At 46.1% G+C, this 15918-nt stretch overlaps 1 protein-coding gene across 3 annotated transcripts; it reads left to right on the top strand.

Moving 5' to 3' along the window:
• Positions 1-1016: 1016 nt before the first annotated feature.
• Positions 1017-13894, top strand: CHAMP1 (chromosome alignment maintaining phosphoprotein 1). 3 transcript variants are annotated; one of them, XM_051829409.3, is made up of 3 exons: positions 1017-1154; positions 7265-7380; positions 10370-13894. In XM_051829409.3, exon 3 carries the CDS (start codon positions 10418-10420, stop codon positions 12848-12850), a length of 2433 nt encoding a protein of 810 aa, XP_051685369.2. In that variant the 5' UTR covers positions 1017-1154; positions 7265-7380; positions 10370-10417; the 3' UTR covers positions 12851-13894. The 3 variants fall into 3 exon arrangements, with proteins under 3 accessions (XP_051685369.2, XP_089159457.1, XP_051685370.2); XM_051829410.3 differs by lacking the exon at positions 1017-1154 and adding an exon at positions 2580-2599; XM_089303331.1 differs by lacking the exon at positions 7265-7380 and having other exon boundaries at positions 1036-1154.
• Positions 13895-15918: the final 2024 nt, after the last annotated feature.

Genomic DNA, 15918 nt, shown 5'->3' with positions numbered 1-15918 from the left:
AAATGACAGATGAATGGATAAGCAAAAGATGGTATACCCATACTATGGAATGTTTATTAAAAGCCTTAAAAACAGAATCTCTGCAGTATGCTACAACACAGGTAAACCTGCAGACATCATGCTAAAGTTAGCGATAAAAAGGTAACATTTCATTGATAGGAATAGTCAGATTCAGAGATGGAAAGTAGAACAGCCATCTTAAGGGGCAAGACGGGAGGAAGGGAGGTACTGTGCGGTGGGTATGGGGTTCCACCGTTACAAGACGAAAGGGTCGGATGGTGATTGTTGCTCACTGCGAATGCACTTAATGCCATTGGACTATACACCTAAAATTGTTAAGATGATTGATTTTATGCGTATTTTGCCACAGTAAACAGCATCTCAGGGTAGACATCTGGTGCAGAGGTTGACACCCTATCAGGGTGCCAGGGCTGCAGTCCCACGGGGCTGGCTGGTTCCACGTGGGGGACCCACCGAGATCAGGGCGCCCAGTTTCTGGGCCTAGGTCCCGAGCGTTGTGGGCATTTGCGGGAGCGAACCAGCCCTGCGAGCCCTCTGTCAAACAAACAAGCATAATAACTTCTAAAGGAAACGAATGGAAGACATCTAGTCAGTCAACCTAGAGTGAGCTCGGAACCAGGTGCACGCACCCTCCCCGCTCGCGGGACGGAGGTCCGGGAGCCTGAGGAGAATGTTCGTCTCCGACAGCTGTCCCGGACGTCATCGCGGGCGCTGGGCCTGCCTTTCTTCCCTAACTCCACTCACACGACAGCACGAGAAACTCGAGAGAACGCGAAGCAGCACCGAGGCACGGCCCGCTCCGAGCCCCCGCCCACTCGGCCAGCTCCCGCGCGCCGGGCGCGGCGGCACTTCCGGGGCGGGCGCTGCGCGCGGCACTTCCGGGAGCCGCGCCGCGCCGCTGCTCGCGCTCGCGCAGTGCGCACGGCCGCGCTTGGCGATCGGCGATCCAATTGGCCTGCGCGGCGCCACACTCGCCTCCCGGCCGAGCGCGCGCACGCCCGCGCCCCCGGCGCCGGCCCCTGCGTCCCGTCGCCATTCGGAGGCCGCGCCCGCAGGCCCCGCGGAGTCGCTGCCGCCCGAGCCGGGCCTCCCCGCCGGCCTCGCCCACCTGGACGCCGCCGCGGCCGGGACCGGTGAGGGGCGGGCGCGGGCGGGCGCGGGCGGGGTCCGCGCCGCGGACTCCGAGCGCGGGGCCGGCCGGTCCGAAGGCAGGGTCCGCCGGCCGCTGGCGTCCCGGGCAGCGGGAAGGACCCCTCCCCGGAGGCGGGCGTGGGTCGCCATTGTGCAGGGGGCGGGCGGGCCTGGGGCGTTTTGTGTAAAGCGGAGACGGGCTCGGTTTCGGCCCCCGAGGTGGCTGTCTTCTCGCGCGTGCGGGGCTCCTGCCGCTCGTTGTGCCCGCAAGCCCGCTAGGCAGGCCACAGCCCGGGAGCGGACGTTTGCAAATCCTAACTCGGGTGTAGGGTCTGTACCCGGGACACAGGCAGGACTGCACTGGGCAGCGCCGCGTCCGGATGGGTATTTGCCCGGAGACGACACCCGGAGGGCGGGTTAGCCGTTGGGAAGCTGCAGCTAACCCCCCGCGAGGGCGCACCTCACACCTGTTAGGGTGGCTGAACACAAAAGGCACTGGAGTGTGGTTGAGGAAGTGAAGTCGGAACTGGGCCCGTTGCCGGTGGAGCCCCGGGCCGACCCGCAGGGTGGGAGGCCGCCGCTCGGATGCCGACCCCGGGTACCAGCAGAGCAAGCTGAGGTGGTTACGTATCATCCCCGGAAGCAGTGAGCCGCTGATACTTGGCTGTGGGATGGATGAACCTTTAAACATGTTAAGTGAAATAAGACACAAAGGGACAAACACGGACGATTTCTTCCACTCAGGAGACCAGGCTGTGGGAAGCAGGGAACAGGATTGATTGCGATGATTAAAGAGTTCTGGAAATGGATCTTGGTGATGGTTGCTTATACTTAACGGATGAAGTTGTGCTTTAAAAAATGATAAGTTTTTGGTTCAGGTTTCCCACACTTTAAAAAGGTAGAACTACAGAGATATTGAAAAGACTGGTAATTGTTAGGAACACAGGGAATTTTCATGTTGGTGAAATTACTGTGACTGTCATGGTACATGTGTGACTGTATGTCTGCCAAAACCCATGAAATTGCAACATGAAGACTGGCTCCTCTAAGCTGTTAACCCGAGTTAATAACAGACCAGTGTTAGCCATCCCAACTGCAGGATGTTAAGGAAGGCTGGGCAGGGGATTGGGAGGATGTATTGGGGGTTTCTCTTCTTTCTGTTCAGGTTCTTTTAAACAAAATTACTTGAAAAATAGTGTTTAAAAGTCAAAGCGGGGTGCAGAATAGTGCTGGTGTGTGTTTAGACGAATAGAACCCTTCAAATGTGCATGACATGTTGACTTTTTTATTTAAAAATCTACATGAAAATATACTTAAAAAATGACCAGTGGTGTTAGATTTCAAGGAAGAAATTGGATGGGAAATGGGAATTGATGTGACAGCACCTGGACCAGCAGTGCGTTGAAGAATTCTGAGTGATGGGCTGGCAGAGCATTGTTTCAACAAGGTACAGCCTGTAGAGACAGAAGAGAAAATTTCATTACCCTGGACAATTTAGACTTTTTGTCTGAAATTAGAAAATACATTGACTAGAATCTTCCAGCTGGAGGGACTCAATTCTGTGACTTCGCTGTGTGTCCTGTGCTGAGGGAAAGGCAGCCTTGCTGTTACAGCGGAGATCTAGAACCAGGAATCCAGGGTGTTCCTTTGCTTCCTCTGACCTAATCCTTATCTCTGACAGGTCGCTTGTCTCAGAATCAGCTTTCTCAGTGGTAAAATGAAGAGGTTGGTCTCAAGTCCTGTGAAGATCAGTAGCTTCTAGTCACGGAGTGTTACCACTGGACCAAGAAGCTTGTCTAGTTCAGGATGGAGTAATTTGTTTTCTTACTGGCTTCTGCTTGTTGCTTCTAAGGAGACCTTAGACAACATTCATAATTCTTCCCCCTTTGAAGTGAAATGTTTGTATTCACAGACATGTTTTTAAAGACTGCTGCCATCATTGTTGCTTGCTGCTGCTTTTTTAAAAAAATGTATTTTCATTTATTTGAAAGGTAGGGTGGGAGAAAGGACATATCATTTTAATCTCCAAACTGTATCTGTGAATTACATTGAACCTGATAAAAACTTAAAAAAAAAACCCAGAAATTAACAAATCACAATAATGAAAGATCCAGGAAAACTCAAGATACTAAAATTAAACCACATCATCTAAATAAAAAAATGAAGGTAGTGCAATAGAAAGATTTTCCATTCATTAGTTCATTCCCCAAATGCCCACCACAGAATCTGGGTCTCTCATAGGGGTGACAGAGACCCAACAACTTGAGCTATTGCTGCTGCATCAGCAGGAAGCTGGAATCAGAGGCAGAGCTGGGACTTGAACCCAGGCAGTCTTGACATGGAATGTGGGCATCTCAAATGGAACTTTTTTTTTTTTTTTAAATTTCATTTTATTTATTTGGGAGGCAGAGTGGCAGAGAGATGGAGAAACAGAAAGAGATCTTTTTGCTGTTTCATTCCCCAATTAGCTGCATTGGCTAGGGCTGGGCCAGGGTGAAGCCAGGAGCTTGGAACTCTATCCAGGTCGCCAACATGGGTGGGAGGCACCCAAATACTGGGGCGTTTCCCCCTGCTTTCCCAGGTGGAGCTGGATTGGAAGTAGAGCAGATGGGACTCAACTGGTGCTCAGATATGTGATGCCAGCTTAACCTGCTGCACCACAACGCCAGCCCCATAAGTGGAATCTTAACTGCTAGACCAAACACCCACCTGTGTTGCTTTCTTTTGATAAGTGGATTCTAAATGTTTGATGAACTTAATTTTGTGAGTTTTGACCTATTGTACTGGCTTTTCAAGATCTTACTAAATTCTACTATATTAGCTTGATCTTGATATACTGAAAGGACCTGAATCGATAGTAGAACTTTATTCTTTTATTTGCCACATACTGATCATTTGCCTGATCTTGGGCAAGCAACATCAAGTTTGAGCTTCCTCAATGGTAAACTAAAATTTTCTTCAAAAAAAAAATATGCTTATTTATTTTGAAAGGCTGAGTTAGAGAGAGAGGAAATAGATCTTCCATCTGCTGGTTCACTCCCCAGATTGCCTCAACAGCTGGATATGGGCCAGGCTGAAGCCAGGAGCTTTATCCTGCTCTCCTACATGAGTGGCATGAGCCCAGGCACTTGGGCCATCCTCTGTTGCTTTCCTAGGATCATTAGCAGGAGCTGGACTGGAAGTGGAGCAGCTGGGACTTGAACTGGCGACCATATGGGATGCTAGTGTTGCAGGCAGTAGCTTAACCCACTAAGCCACAATGCCGGCTCCAATTGAAGATCTTTTCCTGCCTTCAAATTCTATGATTTTGAGACTAGATGATAGTTCAGATTGTCTCTAATTTTAAAACGGAATTAATGTTAAGATTGTGTCCCCAGTCTTCATGAGACAAGGTTAAGATCAGACAGATATTTTCTGAGCACACAGTGTGTGCCAGGATGTGCACAGTTACAGAGGTGAACAAACAGTTGTGTAGCCCTTGTTCTTTGAGAACCCGTGACCTGATTTGGAGTTAGGCTACAGTGCTAGAGGGTGACTGCTATGTTGGAGGGTATGCATGCAGCTGGGAGGCCAAGGAAGGTTGGGAGGGAGTGGGAAATAGGCCCTTACTTAAAGAGACAGGTGTCTGAAGGATGCAAGAATTTGCCTGATTGCTGGGGGACAAGATGGGAAGTGTAAAGGAGAGGGAACATCTTGTGAATAGGCCCAGAGGCTTGGAGAGCTGGAGGATTACACATGGGCCAGTACTTGGAAAAAGTGGTCTAGTCAGGGGCCAGACTGTGAGGAGCTTTGGGTGCCACGTTCTAATTTTGCAGTATAGCTGTTTGGGACACTTTAAGGAATTGTGAGCAGGAAGTCACATTGGGCTTTTATGTTTGGAAAGTGACTTTTTTTTTTTTTTTTTTTTTTTTTTTTGACAGGCAGAGTGGACAGTGAGAGAGACAGAGAGAAAGGTCTTCCTTTTGCTGTTGGTTCACCCTCCAATGGCCGCCGCGGCCGGCGCGCTGCTGCCGGTGCACCGCGCTGATCCGATGGCAGGAGCCAGGTGCTTATCCTGGTCTCCCATGGGGTGCAGGGCCCAAGCACTTGGGCCATCCTCCACTGCACTCCCGGGCCACAGCAGAGAGCTGGCCTGGAAGAGGGGCAACCGGGACAGGATCCGGTGCCCCGACTGGGACTAGAACTCGGTGTGCCGGCGCCGCAAGGCGGAGGATCAGCCTGGTGAGCCGCGGCACCAGCCTGGAAGGTGACTTTGATAGTGGCATGATGAGTGGGTTGGAAGGAAAAGAAACCAGGCACAGAATCAACCCAAATACCTGTAAGCTGAAGACTGGATAAAGAAATTATGGGATATATATACACCATGGAATACTACACAGTAGTAAAAGAAAAAAATGAATGAAACTGGAAAACATACTTAGTAAAATAAGCTAGTCCCAAAAGGACAAATATCATATGTTCTCCCTGATCTGTGATAACTAATAGAGCACCTAAAAGGTAATATAGAAGTGAAATTAACACTTTGAGATGCAATGACTTTAAACAGTTCTTCACTATTGAGGAACAGTTTTTTCATACATTTGTTGAACTCTACTTAGTATAGAGTTAATCGTATGTGTATAAAGTTAATTGAAAATAGATCTTAGTAAAAAATAAGAATGGGAATAGGAGAAGTGGGAATGGGTGGGAGGAATCACTATATTCCTAAAGTATTTTGAAATGCAAAAAAAAAAAAAAAAAAAAAAGTAAAGCAGTGCCAAGTTGGGAATAGTGGAAGTTTTGGGTAGATGTGCACTAGCTTATCAGCAGTGTACTATAGCTTGTGCATGGCCAGTTTATCCTGTTCTGTTCTTGTTAACAAACTTAGACCGTGAGCAGATTTCTCTTTGAAATACATGGAGGAAGGCCAGTGCCGTGGCTCACTTGGCTAATCCTCCGCCTGCGGCGCCGGTACCCCGGGTTCTCGTCCCAGCTGGGGCGCTGGGTTCTGTCCCGGTTGCTCCTCTTCTAGTCCAGCTCTCTGCTGTGGCCCAGGAAGGCAGTGGAGGATGGCCCAAGTGCTTGGGCCATGCACCTGCATGGGAAACCAGGAGGAAGCACCTGGCTTTGGATTGGCACAGTGCACCAGCCGTAGCGGCCATTATGGGGATGAACCAACAGAAGGAAGACCTTTCTCTCTCTCTCTCACTGTCTAACTCTGCCTGTCAAAAAAAGAAAAAAAAAAAAAGAAAAATACATGGAGGAGGAAGAGACAGGAAGCAGCCACTGAAGTAGACCTGTCTTCTCTTTGACAAAACTGCTATCTTACCTTCAACACACTTCTTCCTTTTTGCCACTTGGCCTTTAGATTATGTGTCCTTCCTCCTCTCTGTGATAATTTGCCACTCTCTGTATAATACCAACGATTAACACATCAGCTGCTGCTCCTGTATTTACACCAGCAGTCTTCTGTGAACCTGTCAGAGAAGTAAAAGTAGGAGTTAGTGTTCCCCAAGACCACATGAGCTGAAGGTAGATGGTGGGTTTGAGAATGGTTGGGCATAATTCCATTGTGAGTTATTAAAATGAAGGACAGGCCGGCGCTGCGGCTCACTAGGCTAATCCTCCGCCTTGCGGCGCCAGCATTCCGGGTTCTAGTCCCTGTCGGGGCGCCGGATTCTGTCCCGGTTGCCCCTCTTCCAGGCCGGCTCTCTGCTGTGGCCCAGGAGTGCAGTGGAGGATGGCCCAAGTGCTTGGGCCCTGCACCCCATGGGAGACCAGGATAAGTACCTGGCTCCTGCCATTGGATCAGCGCGGTGCGCCGGCCGCAGCACGCTGGCAGTGGCGGCCATTGGAGGGTGAACCAACTGCAAAGGAAGACCTTTCTTTCTGTCTCCCTCTCTCACTGTCCACTCTGCCTTTCAAAAAATAAAATAAAATACGGTGAAGGACAGTGTCATGATGATTTCTGCTGCAGCCTTTGTTTGATTAAGATAAATGGTGTGTTTGTTAGATTGGATCCCTCTCACTGTTGGATAGGGCTGGTGAGAAAAATACTCAGAAGTCTTTTAGTACTAGTCAGAATTACCATTGAGATGTGGTGTTTTGATTACCTTTTCTTTTTTTCTTCCAGGTTCAGTTGTCGTCACTGTCCTTCTCTATGCACTATAGGCTGTTTTCTATGGTTTAGTAAAAAGCCATGTAGACTGCTTGTCCTGTGAAGACCACTTTTAAGGTGTCAGACTTCTGGTAAGTCTAACAAGGAAAAGCATGTTGGTCTTTGTTTTTTCCCTATTTTAAAAACTTTCTTCCTGAATTTACAAAGTGTTATTCTATTACTGCTTCTTTACTTATTTATTTATTTGAAAGGCAGAGTTAAACAGAGAGAGACAGGCAGAGAGAGAGAAAGGTCTTCCATCTGGAGGTTCACTCCCCAGTCGACCGCAACTTGAGATGTAGAGTTAGAGAGGGAGCGCTGGAGAAAGAGGTCTTTCATCTGCTGGTTTGCTCACCAAATGGCCTCAGTGGCCGGAGCTGGCCGATCGGAAGCCAGGAGCCAGGAGCTTCTTCCAGGTCTCCCACATGGGTACAGAGGCCCAAGCACTTGGCCCATCTTCTACTGTTTTTTCAGACCATCAGCAGGGAGCTGGATAGGAAGTGGATAAGCTGGGACTCAAACCACTGCCAAATGGATTGGATGCCGCACCGCAAGTAGATGCTTAACCCACTACGCTACAGCACCAGATCTTACTTCTTTCTTTCTTCTTTTTTAAGATGTATTTTATTTATTTATTTATTTATTTGAAAGGTAGAATGATAGTAGCCAGGTCTGGGCTAGGCCAAAGCCAAGAGCCAGGAACTCCTTCCAGGTCTCCTACATGGGTGGCAGGAACCCAAGCACTTGGGCCATCTTCTGTTGCCTTCCCTGAAGTGTTAGCAGGGAGCTGAATCAAAAGCAGAGGAGCTGGGCTGTGAACTGGCACTCAGATATGGGAAGTTGGCTCTTTACACTGTTTCTTTGCTTTACTGTAATTTCTCATTTTTTAATGTTTCAGAGAATATTTTATGATTGTAAAATTTTTGAAAAGTATTTAGAGTTCTTAAGAAAAATCATAAAGCATAGGTACCCAGATCTGTGGTAATGTATGAATATGTGTGCACATACTGATGATAAAATTTGGGATATAAGAAGTGAATTCTAGAACTTTTTTTTACTTTTTTTTCTATTCATTTGAAATGCAGAGCCACAGAGAGAATGGGAGGGCCAGAAAGGTCCTCCAACTGCTGGTTCACTCCCCAAAGGGCCATGACAGCAGAGCTGGGCTAATTTGAATCCAGGCGCCAGGATCCTCTTCCGGGTGTCCCATGTAGGTGCAGAGGTCCAAGTACATGGGCCCTCCTCCACTGCCTCTAAGGCCATCAGCTGGGAGCTAGATTGGAAGTGGAACAGCCAGGACCTCAACCAGCATCCATGTGGGATGCCGGCACTACAGGCAGAGGCCCACCCCACTACACCATGGCACCGCCCCCTAGAACATTCTTTTTTAAAAAAATTATTAAGTATTTGAGAGGCACAGAGACAGAGCCGGGGCTGGGCAAGGCTGAAGCTGGAAACTGAGAACTTGATCTGGGTCTTCCATGTAGGTGACAGGGACCCAACTACTTGAACCATCACTGCTATGCAATAACAGGGTATACAATAGCAGGAAACAAATGGGCAGCAGAGCCAGGACTTCAGCTTAGGCACATGGATGTGAGATGTGAGTGTCCTAAGCAGCATCTTAACTGCTGGGCCAAATACCACCCCTGTAAGCATTGTTTTAAACATATTTCTCTCAAGTAAGAGGTGATTAGGCTTAGTAATAGACAAGTATCATAAGTAACAAAAACTTCGAGATTGGCCAGAAGAGTGGTGGTCTGGGTGGGGAGCAGTTGGGAGATAAAGGGAATAACACATGAATGTGACTCAGACCCAGCGACCTGAGTTCTTAGCTGCCATAGTTCCTTTTAAAGATACAAAACAAATTTGATGTGAGCATCTGTAGGTGTTCCTTATTGCCATGCAGGACAAGGTGGGATCATGAAGACAAATCTGCCCTTTTCCCCTGAAGTTGTATTGAACATTGACACTGAAGTAACTTGTTTTCTTCATTATGTTTGTAAGTTAAAGATTTTTTTAACAGATTTTTCTTCAGCATTAAATTGTGGTTTTCTTTTGTTATTGTCCTTCGAGCCCTAAAAGCAATTTTCTAGAATTGTCTATCGCCCTTTTAGCTTTAGACCATCCCTACCTCAATGCAAATGATATACTACAGGGCACAAAACAATTGATTTGCTAAATGAGTGAATAAAATATATAATATTAAGAGGAGCAGAACATTGCAAGATATGTTGAAATTAAACCAGCATCAGATTTAAAAAAAAATTTTAAGGGCTGGCTCTGTGGTGCAGCGGGTTAACGCCCTGGGCTGAGTGCCGGCATTCCATATGGGCACCGGTTCTAGTCCCAGCTGCTGCTCTTCCAATCCAGCTCTCTGCTATGGCCTGGGAAAGCAGTAGAAGATGGCCCAAGTCCTTGGGCCCCTGCACCCACGTGGGAGAGCCGGAAGAAGCTCCTAGCTCCTGGCTTCGGATCGGCGCAGCTCCTGTCATTGTGGCCAACTGGGGAGTGAACCATCGGATGGAAGACCTCTTTCTCTCTCTCTGCGTAACTCTGACTTTCAAATAAATAAATAAATTTTAAAAAATTAGCTAGATTTAGTTAAATGATTTTTGAAGAGCATTTAAAGTTTCTTGCTCAGCCTTAAATAGCCTAGATTTAATTTTAGTATTTACTCATCTTTGTATGCTTCTGATTTGTTGGTTCAGGGTTTTAGAGTCAAATTGTAAAGCCATTCAGTAGATAATTCTGTGGTCAGGCACAGGTCCTATAAAGCTGAGGGTCCTGTAAACTGGACCAGATTAGTTAAGTTGCTTTTCAGTTTCTTCATCTGTAGATGAAAATAATACTTGAATCGTACCATTAGGAGGATTGAATGAGATGGTATATGTAAAACTCCTGACAGGGTGAAGATATCTGGGATTCAGTTAAAAATCAGGTTGCTATCTCTTTTCGTTTCAGAGTCTTCATAGAGATAAAGCATGTGCTATTCTAGACTTACAGTTATAGAATGGATTAGGATAGCATTTTGTTAAAACTTGTGTTCTATGAAAATAATTTATTTCTTCTTTACTGCAGCATATAAAGTGTTTGGAGAATCCAGTTGTGTGTGTTGTGACAGGAAGAATGGAAGTGTTCCCGGAGCTTCAGAAGCCATCGACGCGCTGGGAGTGTGACCACTGCAGTTTCAGAGGCACAGACTATGAAAATGTACAGATCCACATGGGCACCATCCATCCAGAATTTTGTGATGAAATGGATGCTGGTGGGTTAGGTAAAATGATATTTTACCAGAAAAGTGCAAAGCTGTTTCACTGCCATAAATGCTTTTTCACTAGCAAGATGTACTCTAATGTGTATTACCATATCACATCCAAACATGCAGCCCCAGAGAGGTGGAATGATAAACCAAAACATCAGTTGAACAAAGACACAGATCCTGTGAAAAGCCCTCCTCTTTCTGAGCACCAGAAAATGTCCTCTAACTCTGCAGAGCTCCTGAAAGCTATACCTACCCTTTCTATGGAAACACAAAAACTTGGTCCAGTTTTGTCGCCAGAATCACCAAAACCTACCCCTCTAACTCCCCTGGAGCCTCAGAAACCCGGACCTGTTGTTTCTCCTGACTTGCAGACACCTCTTCCTTCTCCTGAGCCGTCAAAACCTGCTCCCGTTTCTTCTGAACTTCCAAAATCAGGCCCTGTTTTGGAATCTCAAAAACCCGTTCCTTCTCCAGAGCCACAGAAACTTGCCCCTCTATCTCCTGAACTAGTAAAGGCTCCTCTTGTTAATCCCAAATCCCAGAAACACTCTCATTTCCCAGAAACATTGGGGCCACCTTCAGCCTTATCTCCAGAGTCACCTGTTCTGGCTGCCTCCCCTGAACCTTGGGGACCTTCCCCAACTGCATCTCCAGAGTCTCGAAAGCCAGCCCAGACTGCTTCTCCTGAGCCAAGGAAGCCATCCCCATCCGAGTCTCCTGAACCTTGGAAGCCATTCCCTGCTGTCTCCCCAGAGCCTAGGAGACCAGCCCCAGCGGTATCACCAGGTTCTTGGAAGCCAGGGCCTCCTGGGTCACCCAGGCCTTGGAAATCCAGTCCATCAGCCGCATCTGGACCTTGGAAGCCAGCTAAACCTGCTCCATCTGTGTCTCCTGGACCCTGGAGACCCATTCCTTCCATATCACCTGGACCTTGGAAGCCAGCTCCATCTGCATCCCCTGCGTCCTGGAAGTCTTCGTCAGTCTCTTCTGGGTCCTGGAAAACTCCTCCCACATCTCCTGAGTCATGGAAGTCTGGCCCCCCAGAACTCCGAAAGACAGCCTCCACGTTGTCACCTGAACACTGGAAGGCAGTTCCCCCAGTGTCTCCTGAGCTTCGCAAAGCAGGCCCACCGCTATCCCCAGAGATCCGTAGTCCAGCAGGATCTCCAGAGCTCAGAAAACCATCAGGGTCACCAGACTTGTGGAAGCGTTCTCCTGAGCAGCGAAAAACTTCTCCTGGTTCACTTGATTTTCCTGAATCCCAGAAGAGTTCTCGTGGTGGTTCTCCTGATATCTGGAAGTCTTCCTTTTTTATTGAACCTCAGAAACCTGTCTTCCCAGAGACCAGGAAGCCAGGTCCTCCTGGGCCATCTGAGTCCCCCAAAGCAGCTTCGGATATCTGGAAGCCCATTCTCTCTATTGATACTGAGCCTAGAAAACCTACTCTCTTTCCTGAGTCTACCAAAACGGCACCTCCTGCTTCTCCTGAACCACGAAAACGTGCGCTTTTCCCAGAGCCATGGAAACACAGCCTTTTCCCTGAACTTCCCCGATCGGCCGTATTCTCAGAGTCTCAGAAGGCCGTCGAGCTTAGTGGTGAATTACAAATAGATGCCCTAGGTGATCAAAAGTGTGATATTTTGGTTCAAGAAGAACTTCTAGGTACACCTAAGAAACTCTTGGAAGATACTCTATTTCCGTCTTCAAAGAAGCTGAAGAAAGACAACCAAGACAGCTCAGATGCCGAGCTCAGTAGTAGTGAGTATATAAAGACAGATCTGGACGCAGTAGACCTCAAGGGGCAAGAATCAAGTAGTGATCAAGAGCAGGTGGATGTGGAATCGGTTGATTTTAGCAAAGACAACAAAATGGACATGACTAGTCCAGAACAGTCCAAAAATGTACTACAGTTTACCGAAGAAAAAGAAGCATTTATCTCTGAAGAAGAGATTGCAAAATATATGAAGCGTGGAAAAGGAAAGTATTATTGCAAAATTTGTTGCTGCCGGGCTATGAAAAAAGGTGCTGTTTTGCATCATTTGGTTAATAAACATAATGTCCATAGCCCTTACAAATGCACAATTTGTGGAAAGGCTTTTCTTTTGGAATCTCTCCTTAAGAATCATGTAGCAGCCCATGGGCAAAGTTTACTTAAATGTCCACGTTGTAATTTTGAATCAAATTTCCCAAGAGGCTTTAAGAAACATTTAACTCATTGTCAAAGCCGGCATAATGAAGAGGCAAACAAGAAGCTCATGGAAGCTCTGGAGCCGCCCATGGAGGAGCAGCAGATCTGACTGAAACATGAATGTTAGCTCTGCAGAGCTGTCTGTTGAAACCGTTCTTTGAAATTGTAGCTCATTAAATAGTCTAGATGGATTGGTAGATGTGGAAGTGTATTGTGTACCGTATTTAATGGTCTAAGTAGTGTTACAAAGAGTAAGCATTTGGTTGTTTTTTTAAAATAGTCTTTGTTTATGTGGCTATCTTGTAAATCAGTAAATTTCTACTATATTCCATATGGATAAAACATTTCTTTTAAGTATATTTGAATAATGCAAATGGGGTAGGCATTCCATTTAGTAACCAAGAACAAGCTGTACTCCAACCATCTAGTTAAAGTGTATCTGTGTGTGTCTGTGTGAAAGTAATTTCCGACAACAAAAATTATTTGTTGGAATGTGTAAGAATTAGGCATGAAACAAATTTGAGAAAAGTTTTGTTCCCTTAAATGTATTTTCAAACCATAAAAGTTATTTTCTATTTGATCAAGTAAAATTAGTTTATAAATCTTGAACAGTTTCTAGATGTTTATTAGCTTTTATGTCATGGAAAGTTGGAGTCTCAGGGTTGCTAATTTTCTGCTAACAGGGAGCATTGAGTAAGTCCTTAAAGATACTTTGCAGCCTTCTCCTACAGGAGACTAAGAGAGATGTTAAGTGTGATTTGCGGTCTGTCTTGTCCTTTGTTGTTTCCGGTGGAGTCTTCCATTTGGTTCCCTGTCCTATGATCTGGCCCTTCACTTTCCCTGCCAGCTCACACTGACAGAGCATCCTTAATTGCCAAATGTGTTAGAGCTTGTACCTTCCACTCCTGGGCCTCACATATCACCTTTTGGGACTTAAGACCAGGGTAATGAGTGTGGCTGAAAGTCTTCCAGATTCACAATAAAAAATTATAAATAGAGATTTCTGTTTGAGAATTCTGTCAGGTTTCCCCCCCCCCCACACACACACAGTTCTATTACTGTAAATACCTTGTACCTGTTTGTGGATTATTTTATTCTAAAATATTTTGTCAGGTGTGTATCAACCAAATTAAAAACAAAGGCTTTTGTGTCAGTTATGTCTTCATGTATGTTTCCTTTTGTGTAATTTTCATTGTATGATATTCAAGTCCCATTTTTTCTTTCCTTTTTCCACTTGTTGTGTACATGCTGGTTTTCATATCTGTAGCATTTTTGAAGCTGTGTTTTCTCTGAATTCTCTGGTCTGTTGGGTTAGGAAGATACTATGTAGAAACTCTGACCTGTGCATATTAGCATATTAAAAGTGGTTTAGGGGGCAGGTGTTGTGACACAGTAGGTTAAACCACCACTTCATTAGAGTGCTGTTTCACATCCTGGCTACTTTGCTTCTGATCCAGCTTCCTGCTAGTGCATTCTGGGAGGCAGCATGATAGCTTAAGTGCATGGGACACCCACATGCAGTTCCAGGCTCCTGGCTTCAGCCTGGCACAGCCCTGGCTGGCATTTGGGGAGTGAACTGGTAGGTGATGGTTCTCTCTCTCTCTCTTTCTCTCTCTCTCCCCCCCCCTCCCCCCCATCCTCCCCCTCCCTCTCCCCACCCCAATCTCTTGCCCCTTCTAACAGTGCCTTTCAAATAGGTGAAAATAAACTTTTTTATAGTAGTTTAATTGCAGTGGTTGCATATTTTGTCTGCCTCATTTAAACTGTTAGGTATTCAGTGTCACAAAGGATTCTTATGTGTAGCCAGCACTGAGAGTCTACTATTTAGCCTTATGGTCTTAACCCTGTTTGATTCATCTACTTTTTTACCTCTAAACTCAGAGTGAGTTGTGCTGGATCTTTAGAACTTATTTTAATTTAGCCTTAACAATTTTGCCCCATGTATAAAAGCATCTCTAGTAAATATAACCAACCCAGTACATTTTCATTTTCTTACTCTGTAATTAGTTATTTTTAATGAGCTCTCAGTCTACTTTACACAATACTAAAGAGAATGAAAAATATTACCATCTTTTATTTACATTAATGGACTTTATGTCATTACATTTTATATGACCATTTAAGTTTTACTCTGCATATCCATAGCCAACACTACTTTTGTTATTTTGTCTTTTTTTTAAATGTATTTATTTGAAAGGCATAGAGACAGAGCTCTTCTGTCCACTGGTTCATTTCCCAAATGCCTGCAACAACCTGGGGCTGGGCCAGGCTGAAGTCAGGAGCTCAGAACTCAATCCAGATCTCCCATTTGGGTGGCAAAGACCCAAGAACTTGAGCCGTCAGTTCTGTGTCCCAGGATGTGCATTAGCAGGAATCAGGGCTGGAAGTGGAGGTGGAACTTGAACCCAGGTGCTATGAAATAGGATGCAAGTGTCCCAGCTTGTTACTTAGCTGTTAAGCCAAATAACCAGCTGCTCCCTTTGTTTTTAATATTGGTGTTTGTAAGTGTCTTGGATGAACATGTGTATCAAGTTTCTACAAGCATCACAGTTATAGGCACAGGTCCCCTTTTAAATGAATTGCAGCCCCAGATCTAGAAAACCCTGAAATTGTATTCCTTTCTCAATCTGAAAAGTTACTTTTGATTTGTATGTAGTTTTAATCACATGGTATACTAGTTTCCTATTGCTGTCACAAATTGCCTGAGATTTAGTGACTTACAATAATAAATGCATCCTCACTTATCTGCAGTTCACTGGGCTAAAGGAGTCAACAAGGCTGCACTTCCTCCTGGAGGCCCTAGGGGAGCACCTGGTCCCTGTCCTTAGCAGCTTCCAGAGGCTGCTTACACTCCTTGGCCATTGGTTCCCTTCCCGCATCTTTTTTTTAAGATTTTATTTATTTGAGAGGTGGAATTACAGACAGAGGGAGAGACAGAGAGAAAGGTCTTTCTTCTATTGGTTCACTCCCCAAATGGCTGCAACCACTGGAGCTGTGTCAATCCAGAGCCAGGAGCTTCTTTCAGGTCTCCATGCAGGTGCAGAGGCCCAAACATTTGGGCCATCTCCCACTGCTTTCCCAGGCCACAGCAGAGAGCTGGTTTGGAAGAGGAGCAGCCAGGACTCGAACCGGTGCTCATATGGGATGCCAGTGCCGCAGGTAGAGGATTAACCCTCT

The sequence above is a fragment of the Oryctolagus cuniculus genome, chromosome 9, assembly GCF_051225735.1.
Source record: "Oryctolagus cuniculus isolate XC-2025 breed Fujian yellow rabbit chromosome 9, ASM5122573v1, whole genome shotgun sequence".
NCBI lineage: Eukaryota > Metazoa > Chordata > Mammalia > Lagomorpha > Leporidae > Oryctolagus > Oryctolagus cuniculus.
This window is presented reverse-complemented; position numbering and strand designations above follow the sequence as displayed.